Source organism: Vipera berus (genome assembly GCF_964194415.1).
Source record: "Vipera berus genome assembly, chromosome: 6".
Classification (NCBI taxonomy): domain Eukaryota; kingdom Metazoa; phylum Chordata; class Lepidosauria; order Squamata; family Viperidae; genus Vipera; species Vipera berus.
This window is the reverse complement of record NC_138208.1, coordinates 3449405-3466270: the sequence shown is the minus strand read 5'-3', so window position 1 is coordinate 3466270 and position 16866 is coordinate 3449405. Positions and strand designations below refer to the sequence as shown.

At 43.3% G+C, this 16866-nt stretch overlaps 1 protein-coding gene across 1 annotated transcript in view; it reads left to right on the top strand.

Annotated features, from left to right (window-relative positions):
• RELN (reelin) overlaps positions 1 to 16866 on the top strand; it is a 345250-nt gene that overhangs the window by 319461 nt on the left and 8923 nt on the right. Inside the window, exons 55-63 of the mRNA XM_081331294.1 lie at positions 224 to 330; positions 1007 to 1249; positions 1650 to 1825; positions 2873 to 2946; positions 4106 to 4267; positions 5658 to 5815; positions 8267 to 8486; positions 9175 to 9372; positions 11779 to 11877. Coding sequence (XP_081187420.1) covers positions 224 to 330; positions 1007 to 1249; positions 1650 to 1825; positions 2873 to 2946; positions 4106 to 4267; positions 5658 to 5815; positions 8267 to 8486; positions 9175 to 9372; positions 11779 to 11877 — 1437 coding nt within the window. The remainder of the gene's footprint in view (positions 1 to 223; positions 331 to 1006; positions 1250 to 1649; positions 1826 to 2872; positions 2947 to 4105; positions 4268 to 5657; positions 5816 to 8266; positions 8487 to 9174; positions 9373 to 11778; positions 11878 to 16866) is intronic.

The window sequence follows — 16866 nt, the reverse complement described above, 5'->3', positions numbered from 1 at the left end:
CTTTTCCCACAGTTGAGAAGAAATCGAGCTAGACCTACCTAAAAAGAAAAAAAAAAGAAAAAAGAAATTGGGAGGTTTAACGTATTTTAAGTAACGCACACAAAGTCTCGGGTTGAGCTCCGTTGATTCCCTCCGGAGAACCTTGAGAAACGAAGATATTTAACACTAAACACGCGTGTAGTTTCTTCCAGTAAATTAAATTAGCTCCATGTTTTTAATCCAGGTTTCTGCAATACTGGGGAAGAATAGGGAGTGAAAGCAACATGACCACTTGCCACAGACCGACATGTCGAAAAGAAGGAGTTCTACTGGATTATTCCACAGATGGAGGCAAGTGATTTATAGAGGGCCTAACACATTATTTCTATTAGTTTAACAGTCTAACACAGGGGTGGGCAAGTATGGCCTCTTTACGACCTGTGGACTTCAACTCCCAGAATTCCTGGCTTCCATGCTCCCAGAAAGCATGTCCAGCTTAGGAATCCTGGGAGTTGAAGTCCACGGATCATAAAGATCATTTGTCTGAAATGGTATAGGTTCTCCTGCTTGAGCAGAGGGCTGGACTAGAAGACCTCCAAGATCCCTTCCAGATTCTATTCTATTCTATTCTATTCTATTCTATTCTATTCTATTCTATTCTATTCTATTCTATTCTATTCTATTCTATTCTATTCTATTCTTATTCTTATTCTTATTCCTATTCTATTCTATTCTATTCCTCCATTCCATTCTTCTATTCTATTCTATTTTACATTATTTTATTCTATTCTGTTCTGTTTTATTCCTATTCTATTCTATTCTATTCTATTCTATTCTATTCTATTCTATTCTATTCTATTCTATTCTATTCTATTCTATTCTATTCTATTCTATTCTTATTATTCTATTCTTATTCTTATTTTATAAAAGGGCAGCACTCATAACAAATCAGCCGTAAAGAGAACTCCACAAGGAATCTCAGACATTTACTGATTTTTTTTCTTTATTTTGAACCATCATAATCTAGGAATATCATGGACGTTGCTGCATGAGATGGATTATCAGAAATATATCTCCATCCGGCACGATTATATTCTGCTCCCAGAAGAGTCTCTCACCAACACAACTCGCCTACGCTGGTGGCAACCCTTTGTGATCAACAACGGGATTGTGGTTTCGGGTGTGGATCGTGCTCAGTGGGCCCTGGATAATATACTGATTGGTGGAGCAGAAATCAATCCAAGTCAACTGGTAGATACGTTTGATGATGGTAAGAATCAAATAGAGTAGGGGTCCCCCCCCCGGTCCATGGACCACTACTGGACCGCGGCACGCCAGCAACCGGTCTGCACAAACAAGCAAAGAAGACTCTTTGTTATCTTTTTTTCTGATAGTGTAATAAAATTCTTCTTTTTTCCTTTTGTCTCTCAGCATCTCCATCTCTCCGAATTACACCCCACCTTTACAAACAATTCCAATGGGATAACTGGGAAGATGTTCTTAATTATTTATAATTTGGCCGCCTTGGGATACATTGCGCTGCCTATTATCTGGCCCCTGTGCTTCGGAGGGTGCTTGCATATCCCGAACAGACAAACGTGTTGTAACAATTCTGCACATGTTTCCGTAGGATAAATCCCCGGCTCATTTTCACTCTTTGATCTTAACAGAAGGCGTGTCCCATGAAGAAAACTGGAGTTTCTACCCAAATGCGGTCAGGACTGCCGGATTCTGCGGGAACCCCTCTTTCCACCTTTACTGGCCAAATAAGAAAAAAGATCAGACGTATAATATCTTGTCCTCTCGGGAACTCATTATACAACCTGGATACATGATACAGTTTAAAGTAAGAAGATTAATTCCTGTGCATTCAGAGTAAAACGTTGACTTAAATCCAGACTGGTCCCGAAACGTCCGATCAATATGTTCAAATTATTATCCCAATATTTACTGTACTTGGCTTATTAGCAATTTTTGGAAGTTACACAAGTGCATCTAACAATAGCATCAAATTAATATGAATATATATATATATATATATATATAGACGGTGGGTCAATTGGACGAGTAATGTCTGAGTCTTATTTATTACATTTTTGTCCCATCTTTATTACGTACTTTATAAATAACCCGAAGCAGCGAACATACCTACTACTCTTTCATCCTCCTATTTTCCCCACAACAATAACCCTGTGAGGTGGGTTAGGCTGAAAAAGACACCCAGGTGCCTTTCATTGATAAGGCGGGACTAGAACTCAAAGTCTCCTGGTGATTGGCCTAAGGTCACCCAGCTGGCTTTGAGTGCTAAGGCGGGACTAGAACTCACAGTCTCCAGGTGATTGGCTCAAAGTCAACCAGCTGGCTTTGAGGGCTAAGGCGGGACTAGAACTCACAGTCTCCAGGTGATTGGCTCAAAGTCACCCAGCTGGCTTTGAGGGCTAAGGCGGGACTACAACTCACAGTCTCCAGGTGATTGGCTCAAAGTCACCCAGCTGGCTTTGAGGGCTAAGGCAGGACTACAACTCACAGTCTCCATGTGATTGGCTCAAAGTCACTCATCTGCCTTTCATGGCTAAGGTAGGGCTAGAACTCACAAACTCCCAGTGCTTTAACCACTAGACCAAACCAGTTCTCTTTATAGTTACTCTTATGAGTAACTAGAGGACAGGGCTATCTTATTGTTTATGAGAAGAAAAATATTCTTATCCAAACGAAGCAGAAGTGAAATATCATATATAAGGTGGTACTATTGCCAAAGTAGGGATATATTTTGGGGTTGACTATTTTGGAACGAACACATGCAATGATCTACCAGAACGGACAGCAAGAATAAATTGTTCCTATCAGAATGACAAAACCGAATAGAAAATGCATCTCCTTTTAATTATTTCAGATTGTGGTTGGCTGTGAGGCAACATCTTGTGGTGATCTCCATTCAGTAATGCTGGAATACTCTAAGGATGCTCGGTAAATTACGAAACCTATGGCCGCCATTGAAAATATGGTGGACTTGAAGATTCAAAACACTTCTTTTACAATTATTTAACATTTGTGTGAATATAAATGTAACTGTAAATATGAAGTTTCCCTTGACTCAAGTTCTATTATTGGAATTTATAAACGTGTCTTGTTTGTCTGTCTTCGTAACAGAACAGATGCAAAACGACTTGGTTGTGGCCAAGATGGTTTTGTTTTTTCAATGATTCAACTCTGACTAATGCAGGTAGCCCTCAACTTACGACCACAATTGAGCCCAAAATTTATGTTGCTAAGTGAGAAACTTGTTAAGATATAGATTGACAGGGATGAATGAGAGAGAGAGAGATGATATAGATATAGATAGATGATAGATACGTAGAAAGATAAATAGATAATAGAAAGAAATAGATAGATAGATAGATAGATAGATAGATAGATAGATAGATAGATAGATAGATAGATAGATAGACAGACAGACAGACAGACAGACAGACAGACAGACAGACAGACAGACAGATGATATATAGAGAAAAGATAGATAGATGATAGATAGATAGATAGATAGATAGATAGATAGATAGATAGATAGATAGATAGATAGATAGGCAAGAAATGATAATATAGATAGGCAGACAGATAAATGATAAAGGTAGAGATAGATAGACAGACGAGATTATAATAGACATAGAAAGGCAGACAGATAAATGATAAAGGCAGAGATAGATAGATAGATAGATAGATAGATAGATAGATAGATAGATAGATAGATAGATAGATAGATAGATAGATAGATAGATAGATAGTAGAAATAGGTAGGCAGGCAGGCAGACATAGACACACACAGTATACAAAAAACAGTCATCAGGTGAACCCAAAGGTACAGCCAGTCTCCAAAGCCCTCTGTTAGCCATCTATACTCTATTTGACACGTGGAAAGTCCACCAGTGGCTTCCCAATCTCCTGTGAACTTACCATGTCCAACGAAGGCAGATAGAAACTGGAGCCGGCTCTTTTAACAGGCTCCGAAAAGGCTTACGGAGAAAGTAAGGAAGCCGCTCAGGTGTGAGGGGTGTTGTTGTTTTTTTTCCGCCCATGTTTGCCACTCCCTCCCACTCCTGGCAACGTCATGTCTCTTGCTGTCCTTCAGGTTAGATTTCTGGCAGCTGGTCCAGACCCAGTGCCTGCCTTCCTCCTCCAACAGCGTTGGCTGCTCCCCCTTTCAATTCCACGAAGCGACCATCTATAACTCCGTCAACAGCTCCACTTGGAAGAGGATAACCATCCAGCTGCCGGATCACGTCTCCTCCAGGTACGTCCCTCTCCGAAGAAGCACCGCGCTCCTTCGGCAGCGTATCAGCACGCGGAAGATGCGCTGACTTTGGAAAAGGACATTTCAATGCTGTCCGTATCTTATCGAGAAGAGGTTCCCCCACCTTTCGGGCACCGGGGACCGGTTCCGTGGAGGCAGGTTTTCCCACGGACCGGTGGGGGCGTGGTTTTGTGCGCTGCCTGCATCCCGCGGAGGGGGCTTTGCTGATTTGTGCGGACCAGTTGCTGGCATGCCGCGGCCCAGTACCAGTCCACACACCGGGGTTTGGGGGCCCCTGTTATAGAGAGTGGGCCCGGATATTTGCAGGACCGTCTGTTACCGGGAACGACTTCCCATCGCCCAGTGCGCTCACACAGAGAGGGCCTCCTCAGGGTGCCGTCGGCTAGACAATGTCGGCTGGCGACCCCCAGGGGGAGGGCCTTCTCTATGGGAGCGCCAGCCCTATGGAACCAACTTCCCTTTGAGCTCCAGATGGCCCCAGATCTCCGGTCCTTTCGCCGCGGCCTTAAAACATTTCTCTTCCATCAGGCTGACCTGGACTGACGACAGGGATTTTAAAATGTTTTTTAATTTTTAACTTCAATTTTAATTTATTCTATTGGGGCTGTTAATTTAATTCTTTTAAACTTTTCTATCGTTGTATTTTATTGTTGTTAGCTGCCCTGAGTTCTTCGGGAGGTAGGACGGCATATAAGTCCCAAAAATAAATAAATAAATAAATAAATAAATAAATAAATAAATAAATAAATAAATAAATAAATAAATAAATAAATAAATAAATAAATAAACAGTCGTGCCCAGAAAGCAAGTGAGCATCATTCAAAGCTATAGGATACGAAAGCCCTTTACTTTTCTAATAACTACTTAAGGTGTCTATATTATATGCCAGAATAACACAAATTACAGCTAGTCCCCAACTCGCGGCTACAACGGAGCCCCAAATTTCTGCTGCCTAGCGAGACAGCTCTTAAGTGAGCCTTGTCCCGTTTTACGACCTTTCTTGCCACAGTTGTTAAGGTTACTAAGGTAGTAACGCGGTTGTTAAGTGAAGCTGGATTCTCCATTGAATTTGCTTGTCAGAAAGGTCGCGGAAGGGGATCACGTGACCTCCCCCCCCCCCGGGACACTGCGGTTGTCATAAATATGAAACCACTTGCCAAACATCTGGATTTTGATTACGGGATCCTGGGAATACCGCCGTGGTTGTTAACTGTGAAAAACGGGCAGAAGTTCCTCTTTCCCAGTGCCGTTGCAAAGGCGAACATTCACTAAACGAATCGTTGTCAATCGAGGGCTATCTGCATTGACCTATTACCTGGAAGCCAGGCTGACCTCTTTTGTGTCCACTTGTGGACCATTTTATTTCTAGTGCGACCCAGTTCCGCTGGATCCAAAAAGGAGAAGAGCCAGAAAAACAAAACTGGGCAATAGATCACGTCTACATCGGAGAAGCGTGCCCCAAGCTGTGCAGCGGCCACGGATATTGTACCACGGGGGCCGTTTGCATTTGTGATGAGGAATACCAAGGTCAGATCCTGTGCAGATGCTCTGTGTCCTTTTTCCCACGTACAGGATTGCTGCAGCGTGTGGCTGTGCTCTTTTCAATGGTGTTTTGTGGTGGCTACTCTCGTGGGAGGTTGCGTTGTTACTTTGCTAGTGGAGCTCTAGGTCAGCGGCCCCCAACCTTTTGGGCGCCAGGGACCAGTTCAATGGGGAGACAACTTTTCCGTGAGCCGGAGGAGGCGTGGTTTTACGTGCTACCTGCATCCCACAGATGAGGCTTCAGTTGTTTGCCACGGCCCAGTTTCTGGCATGCTGTAGCCCGGTGCCAGTCCACGGACCAGGGTTTGGGGACCCCTGCTCTAGGTTGCTGTGGAATGATTTTAGAACAGGGGTGTCAAACTGTAGGCCCGCGGGCTGAATGTGTTGTGCCGAAACCGTGCCCGCCCCAGCTCCGGCAATGGGGGAAAAGTCACGATACGTCGTGACACGTCATGTGACGTGACGAGTTTGACACCCCTGTTTTAGAATATCCCCACCCAGCAGCATCCACCCTTGCTCCTGTTGTGCTCACGTCACACCTTGCCTACCTACCAGCCCACTTGCAAACCTTCTAGGACTCATTTAATGGCCTGCAGTCCTGCCTAAATGACAGCAATAAGGTGTGCCATGATTGCTGTCCTTGAATGATGTGGTCACGTGATAGGAACAGGAATATTCTTCGTTGGCCAAGTGTGATTGGACACACAAGGAATTTGTCTCCGGTGCAGAAGCTCACAGTGTACATATAAACAGCAAAGTAGTAAGTCATAGATCATAGATAGAATAGAATAGAGCTGGAAAGGGACCTTGGAGGCCTTCTAGTCCAGCCCCCTGCTCAAACAGGAGAACCTACACCATCTCAGACAGGTGATTGTCCAGTCTCTTCTTGAAAATCTCCAGTGATGGAGCGCCCACGATTTCTGGTGGCAATCTGTTCCACTGGTTAATGGTCCTCACTGTCAGGAAGTTTCTCCTTAATTCCAGGTTGCTTCTCTGTTTGGTCAGTTTCCAACCCTTGTTTCTTCTCCTGCCCTCTGGTGCTTTCGTCATAAGAGAATCATAAATCAAAAGACAGAATCATAAATTGTAAGATACAAACAACAAGTGATAAATCACAAGATACCAATAGGAGAATGTAGTAGCAAAGATGAGAGGACGAGAAGGATAGTACTAACACAGCCATACTACATGGGTAAATATGCTTGGACATAAGACAGTGCTGTGAGGATTATGAGTTCAGCAGAGTGAAGGCCTAGGAGAAGAAACCGTCTTTGTATCTAGTTGTAATAATAATAATAAAGTTGGAAGGGACCTTGGAGGTCATCTAGTCCAACCCCCTGCTCAGGCAGGAAACCCTATACCATTTCAGACAAATGGCTGTCCAGTCTCTTCTTAAAAACGTCCAGTGTTGGAGCATTCACCGCTTCTGGAGGCAGGTTGTTCCACTGGTTAATTGTTCTCACTGTCAGGAAGTTTCTCCTTAGTTCTAGGTTGCTTCTCCCCTTGGTTAGTTTCCATCCGTTGCTTCTTGTCCTGTTTTGACCTGCAATGCCCTACAGCAGCATCCCGGGGGGGGGGGGAGGAGTTGAAACACTTTATGTCCAGGATGTGGTGGGTCCTGTAGATATTTTCTCAGCCCTCCTTCTGACCCGTAGCAGTATACAGTACATCTCCTCAGTGGAAGGCAGACTGTTTGCAGTTGTTTTTTTCTGCAGTCCTAACTGTACGTAAAAAAGGGACGCGGTGGCTCAGTGGGTTAGGACGATGAGCTTGTCAATGAGATGGTCAGCAGTTTGGCGGGTCGAATCCCGAGTGCCGCGTAACAGAGTGAGCGCCTGTTACTCATCCCAGCTTCTGCCAACCTAGCAGTTCGAAAGCACGTAAAAATGCAAGTAGAAAAACAGGGACCACTCCGGTGGGAAGGTAACAGCATTCCATGCGCCTTTGGCATCTAGTCATGCCGGCCACATGACCACGAAGACGTCCTCAGACAAGCGCTGGCTCTTCGGCTTTGAAACAGAGATGAGCACCATCCCCTAGAGTTGGAAACGACTAGCACGCATGTGTGGGGGAACCTTTACCTTTAACTGTACGTTGAAGTCTGTCTCTGCCTTGTTTGGCTGCTCTACCAAACCAGACAGCTGCGGAAGTACAAATGACGGTCCCATAATTCCTCCGTAGACCTGTGTCACTTTATGTTGATCATGTCGCGTTTTATGCACCGCTTAGTGAGGAAAATAACTAAGCCTGGGACTAACTCTACACAAGGGGCCGTACGGTACCTCGAGCCTCTGTGTTGCATCCGTCCAGGTTAAAAGGCACGAGTTGACATACGCATCATTTTGAAAACACCAACGTACGTTGTCAGTCGCAATAACTTGATATCTGTTGATGGGAGATGCTTTCGTTTCTTTTATTTTATGTTATTTTGTTTAGGTGATGACTGCTCTGTTTTCAACCATGAACTTCCCAGCTACATTAAAGATAACTTTGAGTCGGCCAGAATTACCGAAATAAACTGGGAGATTATTCAGGGTGGAGTGATAGGAAATGGATGTGGACAGCTAGCCCCCTACGCGCATGGGGATTCTCTGTATTTCAACGGCTGCCAGATAAGGCAAGCGGTGACGAAGGCCCTGGATTTAACCCGAGCAAGGTAAATTTTAGAAACCTAAAATACTTCCTCGTTTATCCAACCACCCTGGGCAGCTAACAGCTTAAAACATTTTTTTTAAAAAAAAAACATTAAAATCATCGGTCGTAAAAAAAAAACAAAAAACACGGTGCATACAGAATGACTAATTTCTATAATAATTTTATAGAACAGTTTTAATAATTGAGTTATTCGGTTGGGCTAATTTACTGAGAATTCCAAAGCTTTCATTGCTTTTTTCTTTGTGTATGTGGTTTCGTGTGCGTGTGCGTCTCTGCGTCTACTCGCATTTGCATTTGTGAGTCAAGTTGCCAGTGTTTGGATAATTCTTTTGTTCTTGTCGTAGATCAGGGGTCTTCAAACTCGGCCCTTTTATGACTTGTGGACTTCAACTACCAGAATGCCTCAGCCAGGCTGCCTGGCTGAGGAATTCTGGGAAGGGTCTTCAAACTTGGCCCTTTTATGACTGGTGGACTTCAACTCCCAGAATTCCTCAGACGGCCATTTTGATGAAACTGCGGGCTTGGATCCAGACCAGGGGTCCTCAAGCGTGCCTGGCTGAGGAATTCTGGGAGTTGAAGTCCACCAGTCATAAAAGGGCCAAGTTTGAAGACCCCTGTCGTAGATCATGATTTAACTCCTTCTCTTTCCTATCATCTGCTTTCCCCTCTCCCCCCTCCCACACCCCCAGCAAAATAATGTTCGTTTTGCAAATTGGAAGCCTTTCACAAACGGATAGCTGCAACACAAATCTCAGTGACCCCAACACTGTGGACAAAGCTGTGTTGCTCCAGTACAGCGTAAACAATGGAATTACTTGGCAAGTCATTGCGCAACACCAGCCGAAAGACTTTATACAAGCCCAGAGAGTGTCTTACAACGTGCCGCTGTGAGTATGCCATTATTACTACATTTCCCTTTAGAGCGCAAAGCGTCTGGCGCGAAGAATCGGGACACCTCAGGCTAAATTCTCGTTAAGCTGATTCATTGCTCCCGCCTATTAACGCAAGAACAAGTGAGTCAAGTAACGGTCAGCATTAAATTGGTGCTAGATAAAGAGCGGACTTCAAGAGGTTGAATTCAGACCGTTTGTGGCAACGTAAGGACTCCAGGCTGATTCCTCTCTTGACTCCGCCTGTCCTTCTCCTGCGAAAAGCCATCTAATCCCTGAATAAAGTACAGGTGGAATCTGGTTTGGAGAGAGAGAGAGAGAGATGGAGACATGGAGTGGTGGGATTCAAATATGTGAACAACTGGTTCTCTGCGTGGATGCCGCTTCCGGAAGTCCGTTCTGGATCTGGGCAGCAAAAAATTAGCTACCGGTCTGCCAAAGTGGTGCAAACTGGCTGAATCCCACTACAGACAGGAAGGAAGGAAGGAAGGAAGGAAGGAAGGAAGGAAGGAAGAAGTGAAGGAGTGGTGGGATTCAAATAGGTGTGGATGCCGCTTCCGGAAGTCCGTTCTGAGCCTGGGCGACAAAAAAAATAGCTCCAGGTTCTGCCGAAGTGGTGCGAACCAGCTGAATCCCACCCCTGCACGTGACCCGTGATTATTGAAAGATTGCCATTTGAATCTCCCGCCAAAACAGCAAAACACATTGTTTGAAAATGTGCGGCCCAAAATCACATCATGCAAACAAACCAATTGTTATTTTTAGCAAATGCAGCTTCAGTGAAGAAGATGGTTTCACGTTTCTTTAGCGTATTTATTTACTTTATTAAATTTATATGCCGCCCTTCTCACTGGTAAGGCGACTCTGGCTGGCCGACAGATAGGAAAGAGACAAAACATAAAAGCAGTTCCATTTTTAAAAGCGACGTATGAAACTCGAAGGAAGCAGCTAGACGGCACGAGGGCGTGGTCCTCTGCTTTGGGCTTGTGTTTCCTTCAGAAACTCCAGATATTACACAATGTACTCCCATAATTTTATCTTCACATCATTTTTGTGAATTAGGTTAGGCTTGATCAACACTTGAGTCACTCAGCCTTCACTAGAGCCAAAGTCAGCGTCCATTTTTATCACAGAGCTGATGGACTCTGATCCAATTTTCAGTAGCCAGATTCCTCGATGAATTTTAAAAGGGCTTTTCAACTCAAAATAGGATCAGAATAACAGAGTGGAAAAGAACCTTGGAGGTCATCTAGTCCAGCCCCCTGAGCAAGCAACAGCCCCTACATTATTTTATACAAATGGTTGTCCAATCTCTTCGAAAAACCTCCAGTGTTGGAGCACCCACAACTTCTGAAGGCAGGTAGTTCCACTCGTTAATTGTTCTAATTGTGAGGAAATTTCTTCGTCCTGTCAGGTTGATTCTCCCCTTGAAGTTCTAAGCTGGTTCTCTGCTCAGCTCATTAGCTTTTTTTTTAAAAAGCATATACTATTGGCTTACTTCTAGCAATAATCGTAAGATGTTGACATCTAATGAAATCCAGGATCCATTTTCATCCTGCTTGTAAATTTTCACAAATTGCTAACTTCCAAGAGCAACTTCGGATAAAAAGCAACCTTCTGCATCACAACGCGGAGGGCCTCGGCACCCTTCCTAAGTGAGGATTAGGGGAATTGTAGTCTAGAAGGTCTGAAGGCCGTCCGTGTCAAAGAGGACATAGCTCTAGAGCAATGTCTTGCAACGCAATCTTCTCGGTGCGTGTTGGGCCTCAGTATCCAATCTAGCAGGGGATTATGAGAACTGAGGTCCAAAATCTCTGAAGGCGATCAGGAAGCTGAGAAGTCCTAGTGGACAATCACTTAAATATGAGCCAGCAGTGTGCAGCAGCAGCGAAAAAAGCCAATGCAATCCTAGGCGGCATTAACAGACGGATAGAATCAAGACCACGTGAAGTTCTAGAACGGCTTTGCAAAGCCTTGGTAAGGCCACACTTGGAATACTGCATGTATTACAGTGCTGGTCATCACAGTACTAAAAAGATGTTGAGACTTTGGAAAGACTGCAGAGAAAAGCAACAAGGTTTATTAGAGGGCTGGAGGCTAAAACAAAGAATGGTTGCAGGAACTGGGTATGTCTAGGCCAGGGGTAGGCAACCTTGGCTCTTTTATGACTTGTGGACTTCAACTCCCAGAATTCCTGAGCCAGCCACGCTGAGGGGAAAGGGAGAGCTGGCTCAGGAATTCTGGGAGTTGAAGTCCAAGAGTCATAAAAGAGCCAAGGTTGCCTATCCCTTGTATAGGGCCTCCTGCTTAAGCAGGGGGCTGGACTAGAGGACCTCCTAGGCCCCTTCCAACTCTATTGTTCTATTCCTTTCCACTCCCTCACTGAGTCGTTTCTCGTTTTAGGGAGGCACGAATGAAGGGGGTGTTACTCCGCTGGTGGCAATCCCGCCACAGTGGCTCAGGCCACGATCAATGGGCTTTGGACCACGTAGAAGTTGTTCAGTGAGTATATTGCATGCCGTTCTAACGCACGACCACCAGCCCCATATTCCACATCAGGATGGAATATGTTCAGTTATTGACTTGAGTCCTGTGTAAATGTGGGGTTTGAGAATGCTTTATCTGCAAATCGCTGTTTATCAAGGCGAGGAAAAGGGGACTTTTATGAAATACAAGGGGAAATATGTCTATCAGAGCAGTGGGTCTCAACCTGGACCACTTTTAAGACGGGAGGACTTCAACTCCCAGCATTCCCTAGCCAGCATGCAGTGGAGAATTCTGGGAGCTGAAGTCCAAAGTGGCCCAGGTTAAGGAACTCTGCATTTGTGCATCAAGCTTCAGCAATGTAAAGGAAGTTCAGTCAGCATAAACCGGACTTCCGTTCTTTGCGGCAAAATATAAAATTGGATGGCTCTTCTACCGCGTAATATTGCTATTGACTTTGGCGCGTAATTCCTTATTTTAAAATGGCAGAATAATGTTTCAACAACAACTTTATTGATTAGCCCTTTGGGCCATATCAAAGTGCAAAGTTCCAGCAACAAAAAGTCACCAAAACTTGATAAAAGCAATCCAAAATGGGATTTGATAAAATACAATTTAAAATGGAATTAAATAAGATACAATTTAAGATGAAATAGTAATAAAATACAAATTTAAGATATAGATAAAATATAACATTATATTTCAGAGTCGCCCTTACAATCTACCCCAATCAGTCCCACATATGCAGATCTTAACCGGATCATTTTGTTTAAATACTGTGCTACGTTAAATATTATTTTCAAGTTCTGACTGGACATAAGATAAGTTATTTTGATATGGGGATCCCAATGGGTCATTCGTGATAATGTTGAGAAGTAAGGTCCGCTAGATTAGGTTTCGTGGGCAGAGAGTATATTCTTTTGCCTGTTAATTCTTTCCCCAGACGGAAGCGATCTAACTCACGGTAGAAAAACCACTTTATATACAGTATATACATATATATCGCTGGAGAAGTTATTCACTTTTTCTCTAACAATTTCCTGAAATTCTAGTGTCATTGCCAGGCTGGGACTCATCGCTACGGTGTTTGGCTGAGAGATAGATTCCGATGTTCTTTTATTTGAAATTCTGGAAGAATATGCCTGATAAAACCCGAGTTGTAAGATTACCTATGGAAATGTTGGCTCAGTGTGAAAGGATCATTTCCTTGAATCACATTTAAATCAGGGCTGGAAGAACCAATTGCTACAGAGCTTCATTACACTGTACTATGATTTACCTTTTGACATGAGCTGTGGAAAGTTGCCCTGGTTCAGAGGCTAGCCATGATCTAACCGCCATGATTAGCCCTACATTCTTTGCCCTTAAGCCCCGGTAGACTAAGACGATGTAATTACAGCTCATTTTATTTGGTTAGAATCGTTCGCTAGGATCTATTACCTCTCGCTCCATGTTCCTCCTTGCTCAGCCTTCGCCCCCGCAGAAAAAAAAATGGTGGGGGGGTGGCAGGACCCCTCTCAGATTCCACATAGTTGGACTGAAGATTACAGAGAGCATAATTGAAATTGGAGGCATTTTGGCCTAGCAGTTAAGATCCTGGATTCGTTGACCGAAAGGTTGGCAGTTTGAGACCCAAACATCATATGAAGGGGTGAGCTCCCGTTCCTTGCTCCAGCTCCTGTCCACCTAGCATGCAAATGCGAGTAGATAAATAGGTACCACTTTGGTAGGAAGGGAACTGTGCAACCTGGCATATAATCATGCTGGCCACATGACCACACAAGTGTGTGTGAACAATGCTGGCTCCCTCAGCCAGGAAATGGACATGAACGCCACCCCCTTGAGTTGGACACAACTGGACAGAGTAAGCCTTTACCTTTATAGTTGAAATTGCCTTTGTAAAGTTCCGGTTTACACCAGGGACCCTACATCCCATGCCATGCTAGATGGTTACTGATTGCTGGGGAGGATCCCTGGATCCTAAGTGGATTCTCGGTAGAGGAGGCTCACCCAAATCAAGCCATTAAGTCGATGGTTCACCTTTTTGCCCTAGCTGACAAAAAAAAATGGTCATTTCCGCACAGATCTATCTAATATTTAAATCAAGCCGCCACTGATCTGTTCCAAAGGAAGGCATTCGATTTGCTATCAAATAAATAAATAAAATCTCTATCGGTCTATTGACAGCCCTAATTTAAACAAGTGAAAAGGACAAGGACAACTTAAGATTCCTTCATTTCTAGTTGATTCTGCTATTTTTTTAATTTTAATATTTTTTTGCACCAAAAGGCACCAGCTTTGCATGGCATCCGTGCCATACTTAAATTGTAGCTTTTATCCAACAATCGGTAATTTTTCGTGCTTAGCTGCCCTGCCTAGTTGTGTTTTTTTTTTTAACCACACTCTTTGCTAAGCTTGGCCTCCGTCACATCAACTTCTGAGTTTAGCCTAACGTGAAAATAGAATCTTATTACTGATTCGTCCGCTACCTTTGTGTGTGTGTGTGTGTGTGTACAGGTTTAAGAGAGAAATAATGTTCTCATTGCAAAAAAAAATAAATTCATAGTTCTTGGGAAGTTCCTTTTTCTATGAGAAACCTGTGAGAATATTTTTATTGAAAAGTTTTAACATACATTTTATCTTTAACAATCCCCCCTCCCCCTCCCATACCCATCCCTCCCTACCCCTCCCCCCTTCCCCCCCCCCCGACTTCCCAAAGCTAAGTACAGGGTATAAAAACAAATAAAAACAATCATAAGCATCCAAATGCTAACAACCACAAACTCTAAAATCTATCACTCTCTAGCTCATATAGGATGACTACAAACACTATTACTATTAAATATATAAAAAAAGAAAAAAGAAAAGAAAGGAAGACTTATTCAAATGCTACATGAAACTTTTTAGTCCCGTATTTGTTCTGGATATACTCAATCCATTTTCTCCACTCCATAATATAACGTTCTTGCGAGTGATCTTTCAAATAAGCCGATATCTTTGCCATCTCTGCCAGGTCTGAGACCTTTAAAGTCCATTCTTCTATAGTCGGCAGTTCCTCCTTCTTCCAATACTGACCTATTAAGAGTCTTGCTGCCATAATTAAGTTCAAGATCAACTTAGTGTCCACAACAGTAGCTTCTGTAATTATACCCAACAGAAAGAATTGCGGACAAAACTTTATCTTTTGCTTGAAGATCTTCTGCATATTCCACCAAATTTTTATCCAAAAGGCCTTAACCTTTTTGCAAGTCCACCATATGTGAAAATATGTTGCATCTTCGTCACCACACCTCCAACATTTAGGCTGATAGTTCGGATACATACTTGCAAGCTTTTTAGGATCTAAATGCCATCTATAAAACATTTTATAAAAGTTCTCTCTTAAATTTTGAGCTTGTGTAAATTTTACGTTCCTCACCCAGATCTTTTCCCACGTGTCCATTGTAATAACTTCTTGGATATTTTGGGCCCATTTTATCATGCAATCTTTAACAAGTTCTGTTTCTGAATCAATTTCTATCAATGCAAGATATATCCGTTTAATATGTGCAGGACCCTGATTTCTAATTTGCTTTATCAGATTTTCATCAGTCATTGTAAAACCAATTTTCAGATCTTCTTTCCACCTGGCCCGTAGCTGAATATATTGAAACCAAGTTTGAATAATCTTCTCATCTCGCAAGAAATCGTACGGTTTCAGACACCAGACATTTCTTTCCAGACTTAAAATCTCCTAAAACCTGTGAGAATATTACGGGGGTGGCACGATGGCTTCCCCAGTTAGAGTGACTGGGCTTGTCAGCTAGAAAGTTCCTCTTCTCCTTCTGCTTTCTGTCTTCCCCAACATCTGAGTCTTCTCCAAGGAAGTCCCCTCTTCTCATTTGGTGGCCAAAGTCTTTGCGCTTCAGGATCTGTCCCCTCAAAGAACAACCAGGGTTGATTTTCCTTTGGTGTCAGTTACATCGAGGACACCATCTCACCATCTCATCCTCTGGACTCAGCTTGAACCAAATTTTCTTCTTACTACTCTGGTGGACTTGAGGTCATCTAACCAGAGCATGCAATAGATTTTGTTTTGGGGGGTTGTTGTTGTTTTTTTCAACGTTTGCCATCTTCAGTTAGGAGAGGTAACCCAAACATGAAATTATAGCAGTAGCCCTTAGACTTACGGTATATACCGCTTCGTGGTGCTTTACAGCCCTCTCCGAGCGGTTTACAAAGTCAGCCTATTGCTCCGTACAATCATTTTGCCGACCTCGGAAGGACGGAAGGTGTTGGAAGGATTTGCAGAGCTACCCTTGAGTAAGCAAGAGCTTGCACAGAAAAACGGGATTTTGAGAGTAATGAATTATGCACAGCAACCATACAGATGCACTGGGATGTGTAAAACTTTTACTAGTAGTATAAAGCATAGTCCAGGTCATTCATAAGTAATTAGATGATAGTCAATAACAACAGTCTAAGGATTATCCACTACAGAGCCGTCTTACCAGTCTTTAAGACAACCACAATAAACAGAGTTCTTCAGACTTTACAAACAGTAGCAAAATCCACACTCCACAACAAACAGAGAGAATAGCAGAGAGACATGAAAACATCACCGATTGTAACAGAGAGAGATAAGCCATGTCACTAGCTCCCTCTTATGGCCATTGGGATCAGTACTAGCCAATCGGCAAAAGGTATGATGCAATACAGTTACTTTTAAAGTTATGCATTACAGTTTTTATTGCAATCATACAGTAGTTGTTTATATATTGCCAACCCGACCAGTTAGGCAACAGACATATACCTAACAGAAGGCTGGGTCAACCATAAGCCGGTCAGAATCGAACTGCCGGCAGTGGGCAGAGTTTCTCTGCAATGCTGCATTTTAACCACCGCGCCACCATGGCTTAGATAGCAATAGCACTTAGACTTATATGCCGCTTCACACAGTGCTTTACAGCCCTCTCTAAACGATTTACAGACACAGCCTATTTGCTCCCAACAATCTGGGTCCTCATT